The following is a 22,760-nucleotide window of genomic DNA, read 5'->3' on the forward strand; positions in this document are numbered from 1 at the left end:
TGTACTCTTGGTAAGCAACTCCAGTGTAGATTTGGCCACGTGTTTAGGTTATTGTCTTGCTGAAAGGTGAATTCATCTCCCAGTATCTGGAGGAAAGCAGACTGAACCAGCTTTTCCTCTAGGATTTTGCATGTGCTTAGCTCCAGTCAGTTTCTTTTTTTATACAGAAAAACTCCCTAGTCCTTAACGATTACAAGCATGCCCATAACATGAAGCAGCCACCGCTATGCTTGAAAATAATGGAGAGTGGTACTCAGTAATGTGTTGTATTGGATTTGCCACAAACATACCACTTTGTATTCAGGACAAAAAGTTAATTGCTTTAGTGCCTTGTTGCAAACAGGATGCATGTTTTGGAATGTTTGTATTCTGTACAGACTTCCTTCTTTTCACTCTGTCAATTAGGTTAGTATTGTGGAGTAACTACAATGTTGTTGATCCATGCTAAGTTTTCTCCTATCACAGCCATTAAACTCTGTAACTGTTTGAAAGTCACCATTGGCCTCATGGTGAAATCCCTGAGCGGTTTCCTTCCTCTCCGGAAACTGAGTTAGGAAGGATACCTGTATCTTTGTAGTGACTGGTTGTACTGATGCACCATCAAAAGTGTAATTAATAACTTCACCATGCTCAAAGGGATATTCAATTTTACCCATCTACCAATAGGTGACCTTCTTTGCCAGGCATTGGAAAACCTCCCTGGTCTTTGTGGTTGAATCTGTGTTTGAAATTCACTGCCCGACTCAGGGACCTTTAAATATAATGAATTGTGTGTGTGGGGTACAGAGATGTGGTAGTCATTCAAAAAATATGGTAAACACTATTACTGCACGCAGTGAGTCCATGCAACTTATTATGTGACTTGTTTAGCAAATTTTTACTCCTGACTTATTTAGGCTTTCCATAACAAAAGGGTTGAATATTTATTGACTCAAGACATTTCAGCTTTTCATTTTGTATTAATTGGTAAAAATGGTGAAAAACATAATTCCACTTTGACATTATGGGGTATTGTGTGTAGACCAGTGACAAAAATCCAAATAGTTTAAAATTCAGCTGTAACAGTCAATGGGTGTGAATACTTTCTAAAGGCACTGTGTATGTGTATATATATTATGTGGATAGAGATATATGGGATGATAAAGAGGAGAAATAGAGAAAGGATGAGGGTAGAGAGAATTCCCAGGCCATGCTGAGTGCCTTTGATTCCAGCTCCTGTCTTGTGATCAACTTCAAACAGCATGCAGAGCACTGAGTGGGAGACTGTTACAAAGTTACAAAGGCCAACTTCTATTCCTATTGTTCTCGCTCTAATGAGACACAGGAGATTCCATTATGTAGATCGTATATGTGCAAACAGCCAAAACTCAGCCATTATTATTTCCTGCTCTTTCTTTCCGTGTGCAGATAGATGTATTGCTTTTTTGATGATTTCTCGGAAATGAAAAGGTGTACTTGACAATTGTAGTGAAATACCGAAGGCAACAGATAGAAATGCCCCATCAATGTACACATTATAGACTTGAAGTTGAATAAACCAGCATCAAATAATTGTATTTCAAAACGGTATTGAAGATAATTATGATTTATACTTTAATAGTTAGTATAACTTACCTACAGTGACTTAAAGTTCATTTGATCATTTATTTCTGTATATAATGTGTATTACGTTTTCTTATTTATTTATTAACATTCAAATACATTTGTTTAATTTAACTGTTGAACTAAGTTACTCTTAAAGATATTTTACATTTTCCTGCCAAGTTAAATTTGTTCTTCCTTGTTCTCAAGGCAGAGATGGTTATGCTCCTTTTGTGTGTGTTGGTGTCATATTTGTAACATATTTGTGTAAAGTGCTATTTTGGTAACTTGTGTGTGTGTGTGATTTAACTGCAATGATTCATTTAAATTATAGGAATTCTATGTTAAGATGTACAGAAAATGATACATTTATATCAAAGATATAAGGGCAAATTATGAAGCATTAAATAAAGTAACTTGTTTATTGCCAAATGTAATTGTTTATATTGTTACGTACTAATAAGGTTCATCGTTGATAACAGAAATAAAATGATACATTTTCATACTAAATCTGTAAGCCTACCTTTTGTTTAATTGACTGATAACTTTAGCGTAGAAGTCAGACAAAATATTCATTTTTATTTGTTTCTTTTAGAGTGTATTTTTCTGAACTCAGAAGTGTGTACAGTTAAATTGGCAAAGGAATGGTCTGACAAATGATGTGAGAAGGACCCTACAGTGTTGGGGATTTGATGATTGGTGAAAGATGGCGCAGTTCCTCTAATATCCATTGCAGGTCAGTGGTTAATCATTTCTGTCGCTATGGCGGTCTGCCTTATTGCCGACTGAGCTCAATGGGTCCCACCAGCTTGTAGTCCTCAAAACCGGGAATGAGTTACCGCTGGTCAGTTCCAACATTCCTATGGGGGAAATGAATGGCAAAAGAAAGGAATTTGAATAAGGTCTGAGGCTTAGAAGATCTTCTATGTTTTGTTCTATGAGATATCAGTCAATTAACATGACCTTTATGAATTATGAAACCTTTTATATGCTTTCTGTGCTTGTTTTGATTACATAAATGCTTCCAAATTCACAAAAGTAACATTAGCTGATGAAGATTATCTCATAGAACGAAACATATAAGATCTGCTAAGCCTGTGTTTACCACAGACCTTATTTTCGTTTTTATCCCCCCCCCCCAAAAAAAACGGTTTATTTCCCCAAAGGCTTTGGCAAATGAGCCATGGCGGGGTTAGTGCCTACAAAAAGACGCAATTACTATTGCTCTCTATTCAGCTCAATTTATGAAGCTTTGTTCCTCTCTCACCCTCTCCCTCTCTCACTCTTCATTTTATACACACAACCACCGCATCTATTACAGTACAATAGTGTTGACAAAAGTACGAAGATACAATGTGACATTTGCTTCAAAATAAGTTTTATTGTCATTTTATGTTTTCAAACAAGTGCAAATACATGCAAATAGGAGACGGGTCCTACAGCAGCCCATAGGACCCAAAAAGCTTCTGTTGAAGAAAACACCAAATGAAACCAAAATATTGGTTTAAAGGTAGACTCAGCGATATGACGTAGATGCAGAAAGTAAACAGCATAGTGGGTCGATTTCTGCAACAACTAAGAGCGTTGAAGCCAAGCCTCAGGGTCAGTAGCTTCAGCCCAACATCACACACACACACACACACACACACACACACACACACACACACACACACACACACACACACACACACACACACACACACACATAAACACACATGTATTTATTTTGTCTCCATATTATGTCTATCTCCAATAAGCTACTAGGGAAAGGGCTAACAATAGCCCATATTAATATACAATGCATTCGGAACGCATTCAGACCCCTTGACTTCCACATTTTGTTACGTTACATCATTACATCGTTTTTTGCCCTCATCTACACACAATACCCGCATAATCACCAAGCAAAAACAAGGTTTAAGAAAGAAAAAAAAAATAAACTATCACATTTACATAAGTATTCAGACCCTTTATTCAGTACTTTGCACCTTTGGCAGCGATTACAGCCTCGAGTCTTCTTGGGTATGATGCTACAAGCTTGGCACACCTGTATTTGGGGAGTTTCTCCCATTCTTTTCTGCAGAACCTCTCAAGCTGTGTCAGGTCTCCCAGATCTCTGCCTTGACACAATCCCGTCTCGGAGCTCTACGGACAATTCCTTTGACCTCATGGCTTGGTTTTGCTCTGACATGCACTGTCAACTGTGGGACCTTATATACTAGATAGGTGTGTGCCTTTCCAAATCATATCCAATCAATTGAATATACCATAGGTGGTCTCCAATCAAGTTGTAAAAACATCTCAAGGATGATCAATGGAAACAGGATGCACCTGAGGTCAATATCAAGTCTCGTTGCAAAGGGTCTGAATACTTATGTAAATAAGGTCATTCTGTTTTTTATTTGAATACATTTGCAAAAATGTCTAAAAACCTGTTTCGCTTTGTCATTATGAGTTATTGTGTGTAGATTGATGAAGAAAAACAAATATTGAATCAATTTTAGAATAAAGCTGTAAGTCAAGGGGTCTGAATACTTTCTGAATGCACTGTATGCCGTTTTAGAAATAAGGCTAATGAAATCAATAAATCGGATAACATTCATATTCTGGCCATCTCTGAAACTCACTTAGATAATTCCTTTGATGATTCAGCAATAGCAATACAGGGATATAACATCTACAGAAAAGACAGGAATGGCAATGGGAGAGGTGTTGCTGTATATGTTCAGAGCCATATTTCTGTAAAGCTTAGAGAGGATCTCATGACAAATGTTGCTGAAGTGTTGTAGTTGCAAGTTCACCTGCCTCATCTAAAGTCTCTTCTTTAAGGGTGCTACTATTGGCCACCTAGTGCTAACAGTCAATATTTGATAATATGTCCAATGCTTGATAGTGTGTGTAATGTTAGAGGTCTGTTTTCTGGGTGACCTGAACATTGACTGGTTAGTAACTAGCTGTCCTCTCAAGAGGAAGCCTCTAACTGTGACTAATGCCTGTAATATGACCTAGCTTATCACTCAACCATCTAGAGTGCATACCAATAGTGTTGGATCTGTGACATCCCCTTGTATTGATCATATCTTCACTAATGCTGCAGAGCTTTGCTAAAAAGCAATATCAGTTCCCATTGGCTGTAGTGACCAAAATATTGGAGCAATAACAAGGAAAGCCAAAGTGCCAAAGGTTGGGCCTAAAGTAATTTATAAGAGATCATACAAAATGTTTTCCCAGGACTCTTTCGTGGAAGATGTAAAAAATGTATGTTGTCTTATGTGTATGAGGAAGTGAATCGAGATGCAGCACTGGACGTATTTGTACAGTTATTTATGCCAATTGTTGACAAGCATGCACCTGTTAAGAATCCCCCTGGATTGATGATGAATTGAACAATTGTATGGTTCAAATAAATTATGCAAAAGAGGTGACAAACAAGTGTTTGGCTGATTGGCTGTTTGGCTGATTGGTTGACATACTGTAAATTGAGAAATGTGAATAAACTTAACCAAAAGAAGAATACAAAATACTACCAAACAAAGATAATTGACATACTTTGGCGTACCTTCAATGATATCATGGGCAGAAAACCCAATTAATCTCCATTGTTTATTGAAGTTAATGGGTAATTTATAACAAAACCTTTCGATATTGCCAATCATTTAAATTACTATTTCACTAGTAAAGTGGAAAAACCCAGAAGTGAAATAACAACATTGAACAGTGAACCATCATAATTTTGTATAAATGATCTAACAATTAAAGAGAAGGCTTGATGTTTGGAATTTGGTCAAGTTAGTGTGGGAGAGGTGGAAAAACTGTTGTTATCCATCAATAATGATAGGCCAGCAGGTATAGACAAACCTGATGGGAAACTATTGAGAATAGTAGCAAACTGTATTACCATCCCTATGTGCTATACATTTAACCAAAGCCTAAAGGAGTGGGTCCACAGGCATGGAAGGAAGCTAAAGTAATTCCACTACCTAAAAATAGTAAAGCACCCTTTGCTGGCTCCAACACCCATCCAATCAGTTTGCTGCCAGTTCTTAGTAAACTGATGGAGAGGATTGTGTTTGACCAAATACAATGCTATTTGTCATTGAGCAAGTTAACTACTGACTTTTAGCGTGCATATAGAGAAGGGCACTCAACTTGTCCTGCACTGACTCAGATGACTGATGATTGGTTAAAATGGATAATAAGATGATAGTTGTATTGGTAGATTTCAGTGCAGCCTTTGATGTTATTGATCATAAATTGTAATCACCTGCCATCGCATGGTTGGAGAGTTATTTATCCAATAGAACCCAGAGAGTGTTCTTCAATGGATTCTTCTCTAACAAAAGATATGCACAGTGCGGTGTCCCTTAGGGTAGTTGACGTTACTTTTCTCTACTTTTACAAATGATTTGCCACTGGTCTTACACAAAGCTAGAATGACTATGTATGCGGATGATTCCACACTCTACATGTCAGCACCTAAAGTCAGTGAGCTCACTGAAATGATAAATAGGGATTTACAGTTCAATCAGAATGGGTGATTAATAATAAACTGATCTTAAACACATCTACAACTAAAAGCATTGTATTTGGTTCAAAACTTTCTCTAAGACCTAAACCTCAACTGGAGTTGTGTATAAAGGGTGTGACCGTTGAGGAAGATAAACTCCTAGGTATAACAATGGCTGGTCAATTATCATGGGCAAGTCATATTGACAAAGCTGTTGTGGTGATGGTGAGGAGTACGGCTGTTATAAAAACATGTGGACTAGTTGTTCAGGATCTGGTCTTGTCCCATCTTGATTACTGTCCAGTAACATGGTCAAGTGCAGCAAAGGAATACCTAGCAAAGCTGTGATGGCTCAAAACAGAGCAGCACGCCTTGCCCTTAACTGCACATACAGAACTAACATCAACAACATGCATGCCAGTCTTTCCTGGTTGAGGGTTGATGAGAAATGAACCGCCTCTATTCTAGTTTTTATGATGAATATTACTGTGATGAAAAATTCCAGATTGTCTGCATATTAAATAACATTCAACTCATACATACCCCACAAAACAAACCACCAGCGGTTTCCTCACAGTCCTCAAGTCCAAAAGGAATTCACGGCAACACACCATTTTGTACAGAGCCACTATCGCATGAAACTCTGTTCCATCTCCAATTACTCAAGCAAACGGCAAAATTACCTTTAAAAAAACGGATTAAATAACAACTCATGGAAAGGCGGGGACTCGGAGGGGACACACACAAACACACGCACACACAGACACACTAACATTTTAACATTTTTTTGTTGTTGTTTTGTTAGTATAATTTTTGTTGTTCCTATGTGGATTTTGTTGGGTCGCCCAAAAAGTTACATATTGCAGCTTTCAATTTGTGTGGCTGTCCTTGTCAAACAGTGTGTCAGTGTTTTGTTACTTGTCATGATTTGTGTTTTTTCTGGACCCCAGGAAGAATAGCTGCTGCTTCTGTAAAAGCTAATGGGGATCCAAATAGACAAACAAACGAGGCGTGAGGTTCAACTTCTCCGCTGTTTTGGTGCCCTGGCTACCACACTGTGAACAGTGTAAAGCAAACCCATGCACATGCATGGGCTCCCGAGTGACGCAGCGGTCTAAGGCACTGCACCTCAGTGCTAGAGGCGTCACTACAGACCCTGGTTCGATTCCAGGCTGTATCACAACCAGCCGTGATTGGGAGTCCCATAGGGTGGCGCACAACTGGCTCAGCGTCGTCTGGGTCTGGGTTAGGGTTTGGCCTGGGTAGGTCATCATTGTAAATAAGAACTTGTTCTTAACTGACTTGCCTAGTTAAATAAAGGTTCAATAAAAAATGTAATAAATAAATAAACATGCGCAGATACTGTGTGTGTGTGTGTGTGTGAGAGCGAAGTCTTGCATGTTGCTCATCTCAATATCTGCGGTGCTGCTTGTGGCAACGTCATTTCACTGAGTGTATCTTTAAGATGTCGTATTCACCCATGGTTATATTTTGGTTGTTCTCCTCTGGTGGGCTATCCAGGTTAGGATGAAGACGCCCATAGGCGCTGATCTAAGGTCAGTTTAGTGTTTCCTCCTCTTACGGTTGAGGTTAGGATTTAGGGAGTGTAAACTGATCCTAGATCCGTGCCTATGGGCAACCTCTACTTGGAAAGGGCAGATACATTTGAGTTCCTCCTAATCCACTTATGCACATTCATTATTCAACAATACAAAAACCACTCAGTCAAATCTGAGCACTTATAAAGATGCTACTCATACTTCCCCTCAATGCTTTCTAAATGAAAGACTCATCCTCCTGCTCCTGTTTTCCGTAATACTTGGGGATGATATTCGATATGTACTGACTGCCTACAACTCTTTTATTTCGTGACCTAAGTACTGAGTAGCTAAGATGTATTAAAAAAAGGAAGAGGAAGGTCATTCCCCATGAGGCATGGTAAGACATCCGTTTTGTTTTGTTTAGTGTTTCACTACTTTGCAGAAGCACCCACAGGACGTTGTTACTACTTACTCTACAGCACACATCAGGCCTACACTGCAGACTACACATCTCATGGCCATGTTCTTCACTCCTGGTGGGACACAGTGGGGTCGGGAGTTAAGCAGGAGCACTATCTAAGACATGAACGCCAGGTGTTTTCAAACACAGCTTAAACTTAGAATCCTTAATTGAAACAATAACAAGGTGGTCACCCAGCCTGTGTTTAGGTAAAAAGCTGAGGGATGGGTCTGGAGAAATGTAACCACTCTCAAATTCATAGACAGAGCTACAGTATGCTGCCCTACAAAGTCAAAACACATTAACTACGCCAACAATGAAGATGAGAAAAATGGCTTTAAAGTTTTTTGTTAGCCAGCCAAATATGATAAGCAGGGATTCTTTTGAGACGGATCCTATTTTCACTGTTTGCAATGTAAGAACTCTAAAAAAGTGGACTAGTTGTCCAAAAAAGTTATCAGTGTTAATTTGACTTGCCTCCTTTGTAATTGTCCTGCCCCCTAATAAAGGTCATGTGGAAATGTGCCTGATATTGTAAGAGTTGATTTGTTTTGGGCAAGCCCGGGGTTATGGTTTGCACAACATTGTACCCTAGCAACAGACCAATGCTGTTGCTGTGGTGAGAGAGAGAGAAGCGCACTTGAATCTCTCACATAACTAGAGTGAGATTCACTGGAATGAAATATTCTGAATACTACACCAGGAGAAGGCCTATACTTTAGCCACAGTAAAACAAGAGAGCGAGAGGCTTTTGGCACGAGCGCATCGGCCATCACCGGTGAGTGAGCTGCACATCATTGGCTGAGTCAGTGAAACTGGAAAACTTTTTTAGGAATATCATTTCCTCCTGATATTGTACAATATGTGTGTCTCCACACACCTAGGCCTAGGCTACTGATGGATTCAAGACATTGTTGTTTTTATTGATCTCAGATTCTCTGTTTGTCAGTGTCAAAGCAGCTTGTCATTTCAATCCTTTGTGCGGTTTTACAAAAGATTCCGTCATGTAAAATGATGTAGAATGTGTTTATAAAAGGCCACATGTTTCCCAGAGCCTAGGCTACAGAAAAAAAATCCCCATGTGTGCAACTTCTACAAGCGCCTCTACTGCTCTATGCCACTAAGCAAAAGCAATGATAATGCATGCAATGCTTTATTATAAAGGTGATTTTATTTCATGTGTTGCTGTACTTCAGAGTCCTCCAGGTCACCACCCTCTTGTGCTAACTTTTTGTTTCCGGCACCTCCCGATTTACAAACTAAGCACTGTAGATAAGTGATAATGCACTGACGTATCATCTTATTACGTAGTGATTTTTATGCATATCAACCATGACCACTGACTTGACCTATGACCCCTAAAATGCTGATACTGCACTCTGCCTTTGTATGACCTTAAACAACTAATGCAAAGGCAAAGTGAATTATCTACAATCTAAATGTCTTTATCCAACTTTCTTGTTTTTCTGTTTGATGGAAACAGTTTGAGATTGAGTTGTAACTACATTCTAACTGTATTTAATGGTGTAATGTAGTTATGTTTTCATGTTTTGTATGTTCTATTGTGATAACCCTTAAGGTAAGGACTATTTCCACTCGCAGAATGGTGATACTTCCAAAACATGCTTGACTTTGTGCAGTATATACAATCTGAAGGTATTTATCCAACTCATTGTTTTTCTGTTTGACTTTGTGCAGTATATACAATCTGAATGTGTTCATCCAACTCGTTGTTTTTCTGTTTGACTTTGTAGAGTCATTTATTTGACTTAGGGGTCACAAATCAGTGGTCATGGTTGTAATGCATAAAAAATGACTTCATAATAAGATAATGCATTATCACTTGTCTACCTACAACATATTTGGCTGGACAGCAAATAAACTTTAAAGCCATTTTTCTCAGTTTCACTGTTTGCATAGTTAATGCTCTTTGCCTTTGTATGGCAGAGCAGGTAACTGCAGTCAAAATATAGTGGAACAAAGCCAAAGTGCAGTAAATTCGGTTTTCCTGGGTTTTTACTTGGATTTTGCAGTTACTGCAAATGTCTCACTCCCATTTTCTCTAAATATTGAACATAATTGAACCAGGACACAATATCAAACAGATACTACAAAGCCTGATTTCAGTCTTAACTCAATTTTGACCAAATATGTACTTGCTGCGTTTTGCCTTTGTAGGCAAATTATAGTTTTAACCATGTTTTGAGGCTATGCAGTGTTTCTTTACATTTACATAGTTTACAAACATTGGAGTAAAACAAGCTTGTATTTTGGGTTCTGATAGGATATGACAGTTGAACTAAGCTCATGAGGCATTTATATGTTTTATTCTTCAAGACTCAATGGGTACTCTATCATGAATGAATAACTCCAAAAATGTATGTATTAACTAAAGATTCCAGCTTTAAGTGCCACTTTCTTGTTGTTGAACATCTATTAGATGCTGAAAGGGAACTAGCATAGAGATGGTCTTTCTGCACTGTCACCAATATTCAATCTCTGATATTTGTTTCCCTCGCTTCCCAGAGGTCTATCAACATTGGATTTAGTTCCTAGCACGGAGCCACTTCTATATCAACAGTATGAGCCTATGTCATTACTCTTTGCCCCAAGTCACAGTAACAGGTACAGAGTGCAAACTGAAGCCGACGGACAAACACCCCTCGGTGTCTTTGTTGCCATGGAATCATGTTTCACCTCGTTAACTCTACTGAGTCCTCATTGCCATCCAAAGTCCTGGCCAGCCATCTGGTAGAACCGCTGGTTGTGCGGCCTGTAGAACTCCCTCAGTCTCCAGATCACTTCAGGGTCGATGGGGGCGTGTGTTCGGCCTTTAGTCTTCCCCAGGCAGTGGGGCTTGCTGCTTCCCTCCGGTTTCTTCAGGCAGGGGAAACCTTTAGTCTTATTGAAGTAGAAGTGCTTGTCCGTCACAATCCTCTGGAGGCCCAGGAAGTCCTGGACCTTTCCTAGTTCTCCTGCCGGGTCGGAGATGAGGCCCTCCCCACTGACCAGGTGGATCTGGGCCCGGGGGAACCAGGCCAGCCAGCGCTCCAGGTGTTGGGCGTACAGTCCGATCCACAGAGGGCTCCATAGAGAGTCAATCTCACCTGGGATCAAGAAAAGACACCGTTACCTGTTTTAGACTTTGAAAGAGGGGACTGAAGACAGGACTAAAGAATATAGTCTTTGTGTGGGTACTGAATTAGGAAAAACTATGTTTTTGTGTCCTTGATTAATCCATCCAACCATGCTATCATTCATTCATTCATTCATTCATTCATTCATTCATTCATAGGTCTATACAATAAAAATGCATCATTATGATTCTGACCATTGGTGCGGTTCTTAAAGGCGAGGGTCTCGAAGGCAGGGATGTGGGGGGTCTTGGAGATGATCTGAGTGTAGTCAGAGATGGCCCGAGTCACAGGGTCTCGGACCACCACAATCAGCTTCACATCACGCGACATGGAGTGTACACGCCCTGGGGTCTCCACGGTAACAAAGTAGCGCGGTGTCTTCTCCATGACAACCTGGCCGTCCAAGGCCTTGGGCATCATACTCCTGGGGGATGGAGGGAGAGAAAGGGAGAAATGAAAGAAGAAAGGGAGAAAGGAAAAAGAAAGAGCGAGATATGTTTAGTGTTTAAATGGTGTAACTATGAGGATTCAAACCATCTGGAAAATGATTCTGATTGGGCTAAACAACCATGGAAAAGGCTTTACTTGTCTCTTACTGGCTACAGTCCGGCCTCAAGGCCGTTCTTATATGCATCAGTAATGGAGGCTGTCATTACACATGTACAGGCTACATCAATCATAGAGGGGTACTGAGATGCACACACACACACACACACACACACACACACACACACACACACACACACACACACACACACACACACACACACACACACACACACACACACACACACACACACACACACACAGGGCTATACAGGGCCTTCAGAAAATATTGACACCCCTTGACTTTCTTCCACATTTTATTGTGCTAAAGCCTGGATTTAAAATGGATTTAATTGAAATGTGTCATTGGCCTACACAAAATACCCCATGATGTCAAAGTGAAATTATGTTTTTTGACATTTTTTACAAATTAATAACAAATGAAAAGCTGAAAAGTCTTGAGTCAATAAGTATTCAACCCCTTTGTTATGGCAAGCCTAAATAAGTTCAGGAGTATAACATTTGCTTAACAACTCGCATAATAAGTTGCATGCTCACTCTGTGTGCAATAATATTTTAAAACGATTATTGAATGACTATGTCATCTCTGTGCCCCACACATACAATCATATGTAAGGTTCCTCAGTCCAGCAGTGAATTTCAAAAACAGATTCAACCACAAAGACAAGGGAGGTTTTCCAATGCCTCATAAAGAAGGGCACCTATTGGTAGATAAATACACATTGACCAAGAATATCCCTTTGAGCATGGTGAAGTTATTAATTACACGTTGGCAGGTGTATCAATACACCCAGTCACTACAATGATACAGGCGTCATTCCGAACTCAGTTGCTGGAGAGGATGGAAACTGCTCAGAGACTTCACGAGCCCAATGGTGACTTTAAAACGGTTGCAGAGTTCAATGGCTGTGATAGGAGAAAACTGAGGATGGATCAACAACATTGTAGTTACTCCACAATACTAACCTAAATAAGAGAGTGAAGAAGGAATCCTGTACAGAATAAAATCTATCTCCTATATATAAGACAAATACTTCAAAACCTTGTTTCTTATGATTAATTTGACTGTCTTTTTTTACATTTATGAATGTGTTATTCCATGTGCTTCTCTGGGTTATAGTAGTAAAGGCCAAATTCAATATGTTATCAAATAATTGTCTTATACATATTTTTTTATACCTAAAGGGGTCCTAAAATTCTAAATCAAACAGCTAAATGAGCCATGGGATGACCATCTTAAAACAATTCAGGACGGTTTGGGGACAGAGTTGGAGTGAGGGATGGAGTGATGGAGATATGGAGTGATGGAGGGAAGAGAGAGAACAGAGAGAGAACAGGATGCTCAGAGTGTCCTCTGGTATGAGCATGGATCAGGTTTCAGCTCTGAACACCCCCCCCCCCCCCTCCCTGAAATACGAACTTCTATCTATACATCAATATCCCAACCTGGCTCTATCACACACACACACAGAGAGACGGACGCAGACGCACACACACTATAGTCTTCATGGGAGGTGAGAGTAGTACTTAGCCTGAAGACTTCCCTGTTTACCCGAGCCATCAGGAGACACACAGTCCATCACACACACACAAACACACATTATTCAGTAATTATTCAACCATGTGCTATTGTTCTTCTGTCCTCAGACCCCTATCTCTCACACCCCTCCTCACACACACTGTGTGTGTGTGTGTGTGTGTGTGTGTGTGTGTGTGTGTGTGTGTGTGTGTGTGTGTGTGTGTGTGTGTGTGTGTGTGTGTGTGTGTGTGTGTGTGTGTGTATGCATCCATGCCTGCCAGTGCATGTGCATCTAGTGCAGCTAAAGGGATAGAAAGCCCATGCATGAAAGGAGTAGATGAGTCAGTCATAAAGGAGTGATGGAGTGATGGGTACAAAGGTACTTCCATTAGGCTGCTCTCATAGAGAAGCCTTGAAGCCAGTACCATTGAGTCAGCATGAAACAGAACTCCATTACCTTACCATTAAGATAGATGCAATTATCACAGAGCCCTGAGAGCATATTCTCTGTATTCTCCATACTGTTCTCATAGAGCCTACCCAGTCGCCCATGTGTATTGAGTGTTAAGGTGATCATGTCATCCATCTGTAGATGCCACGCAGCAGGAACAGACACCTTCTGGATGAAAAGAGATATTTTTACAATCTCTCTCCTGTTTGTCATCCACTTCCCTCTCTCCATCTCTCTGTGGAGTGTCATACCCCCACTCCTAGGCCAAGGGGACTAGCCCAAGAAGACCCTGTGCCGTGCAGAGCCATAGGTATTGATTCTGTAGGAGTGGGGGATAAAGTGTGTGTGTATGTGTGTGGGAGGAGGGGGTAGGGTAGGCCTGGGTCTCATCTGGGCTGAGGGTGGCAGGTGGGGTTTGGGGGAGCCTCTGGAGTCCCATCAGCACCGTGCTGTGTGTGTGTGTGTGTGTGTGTGTGTGTGTGTGTGTGTGTGTGTGTGTGTGTGTGTGTGTGTGTGTGTGTGTGTGTGTGTGTGTGTGTGTGTGTGTGTGTGTGTGTGTGTGATAACAGATGTGAGGCAATTACAGTGTCTATCACACACACACACACTCTGGGGTCAAAGACCATCATATGACAACGGAGGGAGGAGAGATGAGAGGGTAGATTAAAACTACATAAATGTTCATAGATTTGATAGAATAAACTGGCATCAACTGCTATGGATCGCCAAATCTATTTAGTCTACATACATTATAAGGATGCAATGTTTCAATGACAATAGCCATCATTTCAATGAAAAACAATGAAATTGTTCTCTTATTGATGTCCACACGGAGTGTGCATTCATGTGTGTGTATATGTATGTGTATATGTGACTGAGAGTCCATTCATCCATTTCTCTGCGCTGGGGACCATTAATGCTCTAGTCCATTGTAGCGTTGCCCTGTCCACTTCCAGCAGACATCCATCATAGTGGGGCCCAGACCCCCCCTGCCTCCCCTCTCCAACCCCCCAGAGAGTGCCTTAATGAGGGCTAGATCACCCCGGCTGTCTGGGCCTTATGGAGATCACACACATTACAGTACTGGATGGGTGGATGGGCCCCGATTTAATATAGAGATATTATAATACAGAGAAATATAAATGTGTGGGAACGCAAACACACATACGCACAAACGCATGCACAAATTCACACACATAAACAAGAAACACTAGTGTATTTCCCCTTTCTAACACAAATAATATGTAATAACAGAATTCAGATTCCCCTACACTTAGCCCAGTTTTTTCTCCCCCTATTCAAAAACCATGATTAAAAAGAATCCACAAGATTCCCTTTGATGTCAGACATGATCTCCTCTAACATAGCCATGCTGAAGATCACATGTTTTGGCAGCCATTCTTTAGCCATTTGCATGGCAATTATATTCCTGTGTAAAAACACAGGCACACATGCAACGTCAAGCCCAAACAAAGCATGGGATCCTTGGGTATGAATTGATATGCTGCTTTTAACGAGTTCATCTGAATTGCAAATTAACCACAGCCATGAGAGAACATCTGACTCTGTAAAGACCACTAAATTGGAATCTGTCATTTGAGTTCTGATGGGGAATGCGTTCTTCTCCAGATCAAAACGGAACACTTAGCCAAGCCTCAGAATGGCTACCATATTGAATTATTAGTAAACATCTCAAATTGATTGCAACACAGTCATCGTCTATACGTGATATTGCACTTAGTTAAATAAAGGTTCAATTAAAAATTAAAATTACACTATATGATTGGTAAAGACAGATGTATATACAGCATGTGAAACAAAATCACTATAACAAGAAAATGAGACGAACTCTACACTCCATTATAGGCTCCCCAGCTCTAGCAGTACCTCATGGTCAGTACTACATCAATACATCTCACTGCTACAGGAGAGAACGTTACCCTACAGCCTCACAGGAACACACTGAGGCAGCACTGAAGAACAAGCATCCAACATCCTGCTCTGGGAGTATAGAGTATAGCTCCTATGACATTCCTTTGGGTTGAGGAAAAGGTCAGTGGAGATGTGTGTGGTTGTGGTAACACAGAGTTCACCCTTTCACCTCTAATCTCTGCTTTTCATCTGCACAGTCACACCATCCTATCCTCAATATTATTTCTCTCTTCTTTCATTCGCACACAATTCATCATCATGTGCTATAGGAAGTGAATGCACAGCCCGGAGAGAGAGAGGGAGAGAGAGAGAGAGAAAGAGAGAGAGAAAGAGAGAGAGAGAGAGAGGGGGGGAGGATACAGACACAGACGGACAGACAGAGATTGAGTGAGACAGACAGACAGACAGACAGACAGACAGACAGACAGACAGACAGACAGACAGACAGACAGACAGACAGACAGACAGACAGACAGACAGACAGACAGACAGACAGACAGACAGACAGACAGAGAAAAAGAGAGATCCAGTCAGTCAGCGCTAGTGACTGAAACCTGACCTCTGCATACGTGAGAGGATTATTCCAATGCAGGATAAGACTTCCTGCTAACTGTAACTGAATCCTGTACTGACCAGAGATAACACACACACACACCAACCTGGTCTCAAAGCATTTCGTATTATTCTGTACGTAAATCCAGGACACTCCATTTAGTATGTTACGTTTCATATGGTATGTATTAATTTGTGGATGTCCATCAACCATTTCGTATGATATGTTACGAATTACAATTCGAAACAAATTTGAAAAGCGTACAATATGTTACGAATTTGCTAAATGTATTATATGTTAGGATTTTTCAAAACGTACAATTAGTTACGAATTTGCAAAACGTATGTTACGAATTTGAAAATGTACAGTGGCTTGCGAAAGGATTCACCCCCCTTGGCATCGTCCTATTTTGTTGCCTTACAACCTGGAATTAAAATTGATTTTTTGGGGAGTTCGTATCATTTGATTTAAACAACATGCCTACCACTTTGAAGATGCAAAATAATTTTTGGGGTGAAACAAACAAAGAATAAGACAAAAAAACTGAAAACTTGGGCGTGCATAACTATTCACCCCCCAAAGTCAATACTTTGTAGAGGACACCTAATGCAGCAATTACAGCTGCAAGTCTCTTGGGGTATGTCTCTATAAGCTTGGCACATCTAGCCACTGGGATTTTTGCCCATTCTTCAGGGCAAAACTTATCCAGCTCCTTCAAGTTGGATGGGTTCCGCTCGTGTACTGCAATCTTTAAGTCATACCACAGATTCTCAATTGGATTGAGGTCTGGGCTTTGACTAGGCCATTTCAAGACATTTAAATGTTTCCCCTTAAACCATTTGAGTGTTGCTTTAGCAGTAGACTTAGGGTCATTGTCCTGCTGGAAGGTGAACCTCCGTCCCAGTCTCAAATCTCTGGAAGACTGAACAGCTTTCCCTCAAGAATTTCCCTGTATTTAGCGCCATCATTCCTTCAATTCTGACCAGTTTCCCAGTCCCTGCCGATGAAAATCATCCCCACAGCATGATGCTGCCACCAACATGCTTCACTGTGGAGATGGTGTTCTCAGGGTGATGAGAGGTATTGGGTTTGCACCAGACATAGCGTTTTCCTTGATGGCCAAAAGCTAAATTTTTAGTCTCATTTGACCAGAGTACATTCTTCCATATGTTTGGGGAATCTCCTTCATGCCTTTTTGTCGAACACCAAACATGTTTGCTTATTTTTTTCTTTAAGCAATGGCTTTTTTCTAGCAACTCTTCCGTAAGCCCAGCTCTGTGGAGTGTACGGCTTAAAGTGGTTCTATGGACAGATAATCCAATCTCCGCTGTGGAGCTTTGCAGCTCCTTCAGGGTTATCTTTGGTCTCTTTGTTTCTTCTCTGATTAATGCCCTCCTTGCCTGGTCCGTTAGTTTTGGTGGGCGGCCCTCTCTTGGCAAGTTTGTTGTGGTGCCATTATACTTAAATTTTTTTATAAATGGATTTAATGGTGCTCCATGGGATGTTCAAAGTTTCAGATATTTTTTTATAACCCAACCCTGATCTGTACTTCTCCACAACTTTGTCCCTGACCTGTTTGGAGAGCTCCTTGGTCTTCATGGTGCCGCTTGCTTAGTGGTGTTGCAGACTCTGGGGCCTTTCAGAACAGGTGTATATATACTGAGATCTTGTGACACTTAGATTGCACACAGGTGGACTTTATTTAACGAATTATGTGACTTCTGAAGGTAATTCATTGCACCAGATCTTGTTTAGGGGCTTCATAGCAAAGGGGGTGAATACATATGCATGCACCACTTTTCTGTTTTTAATTTTTTGTAATTTTTTTAAACAAGTTATTTATTTGAACTATTTTGTGTATGTCCATTACATGAAATCCAAATAAAAATCCATTTAAATTACAGGTTGTAATGCAACAAAATAGGAAAAACGCCAAGGGGAATGAATACTTTTCCAAGGCACTGTCTGATATTTTACGAAGTCTAGCTAGGTGGCTAATGTTTGCTAGCTCGCTAACGTTAGCTAGGCTAGGGGGTTAGGGTTAAGGTTAGGGTTACGTTTAGGAGTTAGGTTAAAGGGTTAAGGTTAGGGGAAGGATTAAATAAAAGGGTTAAGGTTAGGGTTAGGTGAAGGGTTATCTAAAAAGGTTAAGGTTAGGGTTAGCTAACATGTTAAGTAGTTGAAAAGTTGCTAATTAGCTAAAACTATAAAGTTGTCCATGATGAGAGTCGAACTCGCAACCTTTGGGTTGCTAGACATTCGCTTTATTCGCCAACTCAACCACCCCTAAGTAGCCATCTATCTTATGTAACCATACCAAATATAACATATCATACTAAATGGAGTGTCTCATATTTACGTACAGAATAATACAAAATGCTCTGAGACCAGGCTGCACACACACACACACACACACACACACACACACACACACACACACACACACACACACACACACACACACACACACACACACACACTGATCGGGACTAATAGCTTTAGCGCTCATGGCAAGCCAAGGTCTTGGGAGAGAAGTGAAGCCATTGATTTGAGAAACAGTGTAAGGATAAAACCTCTGCTCCATCTCAGTCCAGCCCTGTCCTGTCCTCTTTCAGATATGATCTATCTCAGGTCTGCCTGCCTGGTTGAGAGTGGTTCCTGTCAGTGATAGAGATCTGAAGTGTCCTTATGAAGCAGATGAGAGCAGGGTGTACAGACAAAAAGGAAACATGTATTTCTTTTTTAATCTAAATGCATGTTTGAAAGTTAAAAATATATATACTTTTTGTGCACCTGACCATGCTCTTATCTACTGTACTTGCAATGTTTTTCGCAGACAGTTTTTTTTTCAAGCACCACATCCTAGTGGGCACAGCCGGTCTACACACACCATACACTGAGCTCTTCCTAACTTGACTTGTACCCAATGATATACCCCACTGTGTAATGAAGTGGTGTGACTGGGAGCGCATCATTATCTGTGAGGGTAAACTGACCTGGGGTCAGGATCAAGCTGACAGGCCTGACAGTGATATCAAGTGGCATGACAGTCAAGAAGCCCCATCTGGTCCTGGGGAGAGGGCAATCTTGTCACTCTGGGACATCATTGAGACATACACACACAAACGCACACACAGTGGAGATGTGGCACACCCTGGCACACCCTGGCATAATTTGTGTGTGTGCGTGTGTTTGTGTGTGTGTCAATAAGAGAGAGAGAGAGAGAGAGAGAGAGAGAGAGAGAGAGAGAGAGAGAGAGAGAGAGTGTGTGTGTGTGCGTGGGTGTGTGTGTGGGTGTGTGGGTGTGTGTGTGCGCGTGTGTGTGTGTGTGTGTGTGTGTGTGTGTGTGTGTGTGTGTGTGTGTGTGTGTGTGTGTGTGTGTGTGTGTGTGTGTGTGTGTGTGTGTGTGTGTGTGTGTGCGTGGGTGTGTGTGTGTGTGTGTGTGTGTGTGCGTGGGTGTGTGTGTGTGTGTGTGCGCGTGGTGTTTGTGTGTGTGGGTGGGTGTGTGTCTGTGGACCTCTAGGATGAGACCAGACCCAGCTGACTAAGGTAACATCTGGCCTCAGCTGCAGAGATGATTGCACTGTGAGAACTCATCCAGACCCTCCCTGCACATAAACACACAAACATGTACACACACACAAACACACAAACATGTACACACACACAAACAGACACACACACAAACAGACACACACACAAACAGACACACACACAAACAGATTGGCATAGCCAGATGGCTCTCTCTGTGCCTGTCACCTAATCCACTATATGCTGGCCATGGGTATGTTTGAGTATTCCAAAAACAAACAAGCATTATTCCTAGATCTATGTTTAGGCTGCGACACAGTGGATGCGCATTCAAATTGTTCTGTAAAATTCATTACCAACCAAGTCCACCATTCATCGGATCAAATGGAACAATACTTTCTGATACAGGTGCACGGAGTCAAAAGCATTTCTCAAACAAACAACATTCATTGGATAGCAATGCCCTTTGGAGAAATGTACACGTGCACGCATGATATGTACCTGTACCAGTGCAAGCCTCGTGCGTAATGCCGGTCAAAGAAGTGCGGCTCAGAGCCCAGCGCGCGGATGTCCGGGTGCAGCCTGAGAAACTCCAGTAAAGCCCTCGTGCCACCCTTCTTCACTCCTATAATAAGGGCTTGGGGTAACCGCCGGGTCGCCTTCCAATCTTTACCCGTGTTATCAGTCTCCAAACCGGGCGTCAGTGTGCTCCCCTCCCCGGTCCCTGGGTATCCATCTTCATCCTGTACTGTTACAACGTCCTTATAAAACGTCCCGTTTCTGTCATCGCTGGCGGGTCTGTCCGAGACTGAGTTTTCCGTTAGGTCCGACTCGCAGCATCCCGTGAAGAAGTAGAAGAGAGAGACACAGATGATTCCTAAAGATAGAATGATTATAAGTTTTTGGAGGACTCTCCTGATGTCTCTATCCGTTGGGTTGCTGTGGTGAAAAGTTGCCATCGCCTTCCCTCAGAGTCCCATCCGAGGAGGGCCATTCTACTGCAAACTCAGCTCACATAACTTCATCTCTGTGAAGACACGAAGGCTTTCTGAGCCGCTCAGATAGAATAAAGTCTCCACAGTGCCGCTGCGTCGATTCCACAAAACCCCAATAAAGTCGCCGGCGTGCCCGTGTCCCATCTTTCCCTTTGGCGGTTCATTCTGCGCGTATGAAATCCATTGAGTTGGCTGCTATCCTCAACGTGACCTCGCTTCTCCGGAGTCCCAAACGCAGCTCAGCCACCCAATCAAGAGATCAATACCTGTGTTCTGTCCAGACATCCACCCACTCATTCGACCCCACCGGCATGGAGAATATAGCCTACAGCTGTTAATATCAGCCGCGCAGGGCTGGAGTGGTCCGTTACCCTGGGATTACCCACTGTCTCCCTCCATGGGTCTCCAGGGACTGCGTGTCATGGGGTCCCGCTCTCTCTTTCTCTCTCTCTCCCAATTCTTTCTTATCATTCATTTGTTCAGGAAAGTGTGCGCTGCGCTCCGAATTAAATTGTCTTTGATTGGAGGGTCATGGCCGAAGGCGGGTCTAATCCCAACGGATTTTATTGGGAAAACGGAGATGAATTTGATGCGCATGCACGCAGAAGAGAAGAGAGAACAGTTATGTTGTGCATATTCGACAGAGCATGACCCCTTCTTGATGTAATACGTCAACATTTATCCAGTGATTGTATCTGTTGGCATTTAGTGTTTTATGTAGGGCTATTTTACTGTTTCTTCACAGCCAGTTGTGCAACATATTTTCATACCAGCCTATAAAGTTAACTACATTGTCACTTTGGAGAGCCAATTTACTATTTCAACTTGCAGAAAACAAAATGTTGTATTCACAAAAACACACAAAACCGCATTAGCCAATATGGCATATAGGGCAAATTTCCAACAGGGTTAGCTGGTCAACCATTATGTCTGACAGAGTTGATCACACCCTGATGGTGGTTAGTCCCTGTAAATCAGGAGGTGGCTGAGCACATAATTGGTTTACTGGTTAGTATTAGTCCAGTAACTGTGACTGAATGGCCAAAGCCTCCCGATCCTGATACTCTTTTGGTCTGTCTATCTGATGTCCAGGCATGACACTCCCAAGTCTCATGAGAATAACCTTAAAGAATAAAGGTTCCATTTAAAAAATCAATCAACAAGCATAGGATACGGGAGGAGACTGGTGTAAATGAACATAAATACTCTCTCATATCACGTTTAACTACACGTTATTTCAGTCCCACTCACCCACGAGGTTGGGGCTATTGTAGTAAAACAATATCAATCACAAGACAAAGATATCATTCAAAAATGTATTGTGAAATAACAGTGGACGTTAGTATGAAGCCAAGTGATTTATTTTATATCCTGTTTAAGCAGCTCTTTGTAACAGTGTTGATATTACAACAGGTTAGGGAGGAGCTACGGGGCATCGCGTTTTATGGTAGTAGAATAAAGGCAACTGGACTGAAGGTATGGTTAAGAGCTCATTGGAGAGTCGTTAAGGCTGACACACACACACACACTTTACGTTCCACATGGTTTATCCCAGTCATCAGCCCACAGCAGATGTGACCCAAGTCATTAGGTCAGAGGTCAGACCTGTCTTGAACAGTAAAAGTGTATAATAACCAATAACCATTGCAATATACATTTGTAGATGCGGTATTAAAAGATATGCACAGAATACATTCCCTTGAGTTGTATTATTTCTGTAAGAGGGTCCCAGCCAGGAAGACAACACAGATACGCAAACATTCATACATCAACAGATCAAATCTACTTGTTCTTTTTGGTGGAGGATTTGATTTCTTATTCCATAACTGAGTGATTCCTCAAGAAACCCAGACAGAAAGACCATGATTTTGGGGATTTTCACGAAATGTAATCCATAGAATAACTCAGAGTTATGATCCAATAAACCTTGCCAACATATTGAATGTGAATTTAATTTTATTTTTATGTTCGCCCTCTGTTGGTAAT

At 41.3% G+C, this 22,760-nt stretch overlaps 1 protein-coding gene across 1 annotated transcript; it reads right to left on the reverse strand.

Annotated features, from left to right (window-relative positions):
• Window positions 1-5,137: 5,137 nt before the first annotated feature.
• hs3st3l (heparan sulfate (glucosamine) 3-O-sulfotransferase 3-like) lies at window positions 5,138-21,257 on the reverse strand. The gene is made up of 3 exons (XM_014179558.2): window positions 20,281-21,257; window positions 11,421-11,650; window positions 5,138-11,196 (listed from the first exon to the last, which is right to left on the reverse strand). The coding sequence occupies exons 1-3, from the start codon at window positions 20,736-20,738 to the stop codon at window positions 10,808-10,810; spliced, it is 1,077 nt and encodes a 358-aa protein (XP_014035033.1). The 5' UTR covers window positions 20,739-21,257; the 3' UTR covers window positions 5,138-10,807.
• Between the last annotated feature and the right edge of the window lie 1,503 nt (window positions 21,258-22,760).

The sequence above is a fragment of the Salmo salar genome, chromosome ssa28, assembly GCF_905237065.1.
Source record: "Salmo salar chromosome ssa28, Ssal_v3.1, whole genome shotgun sequence".
Taxonomy (NCBI): domain Eukaryota; kingdom Metazoa; phylum Chordata; class Actinopteri; order Salmoniformes; family Salmonidae; genus Salmo; species Salmo salar.

What these genes read in the sequence shown, in the direction of transcription:
- hs3st3l (XM_014179558.2), bottom strand. Translation starts at nt 20,738, where the DNA reads ATGGCAACTTTTCACCACAGCAACCCAACGGATAGAGACATCAGGAGA. An exon ending in CGAGGCTTGCACTGGTACAG is followed by an intron (nt 11,651 to 20,280) that starts GTACATATCATG and finishes TCCATCCCCCAG; the next exon opens with GAGTATGATGCCCAAGGCCT. An exon ending in CTTTAAGAACCGCACCAATG is followed by an intron (nt 11,197 to 11,420) that starts GTCAGAATCATA and finishes TCTTGATCCCAG; the next exon opens with GTGAGATTGACTCTCTATGG.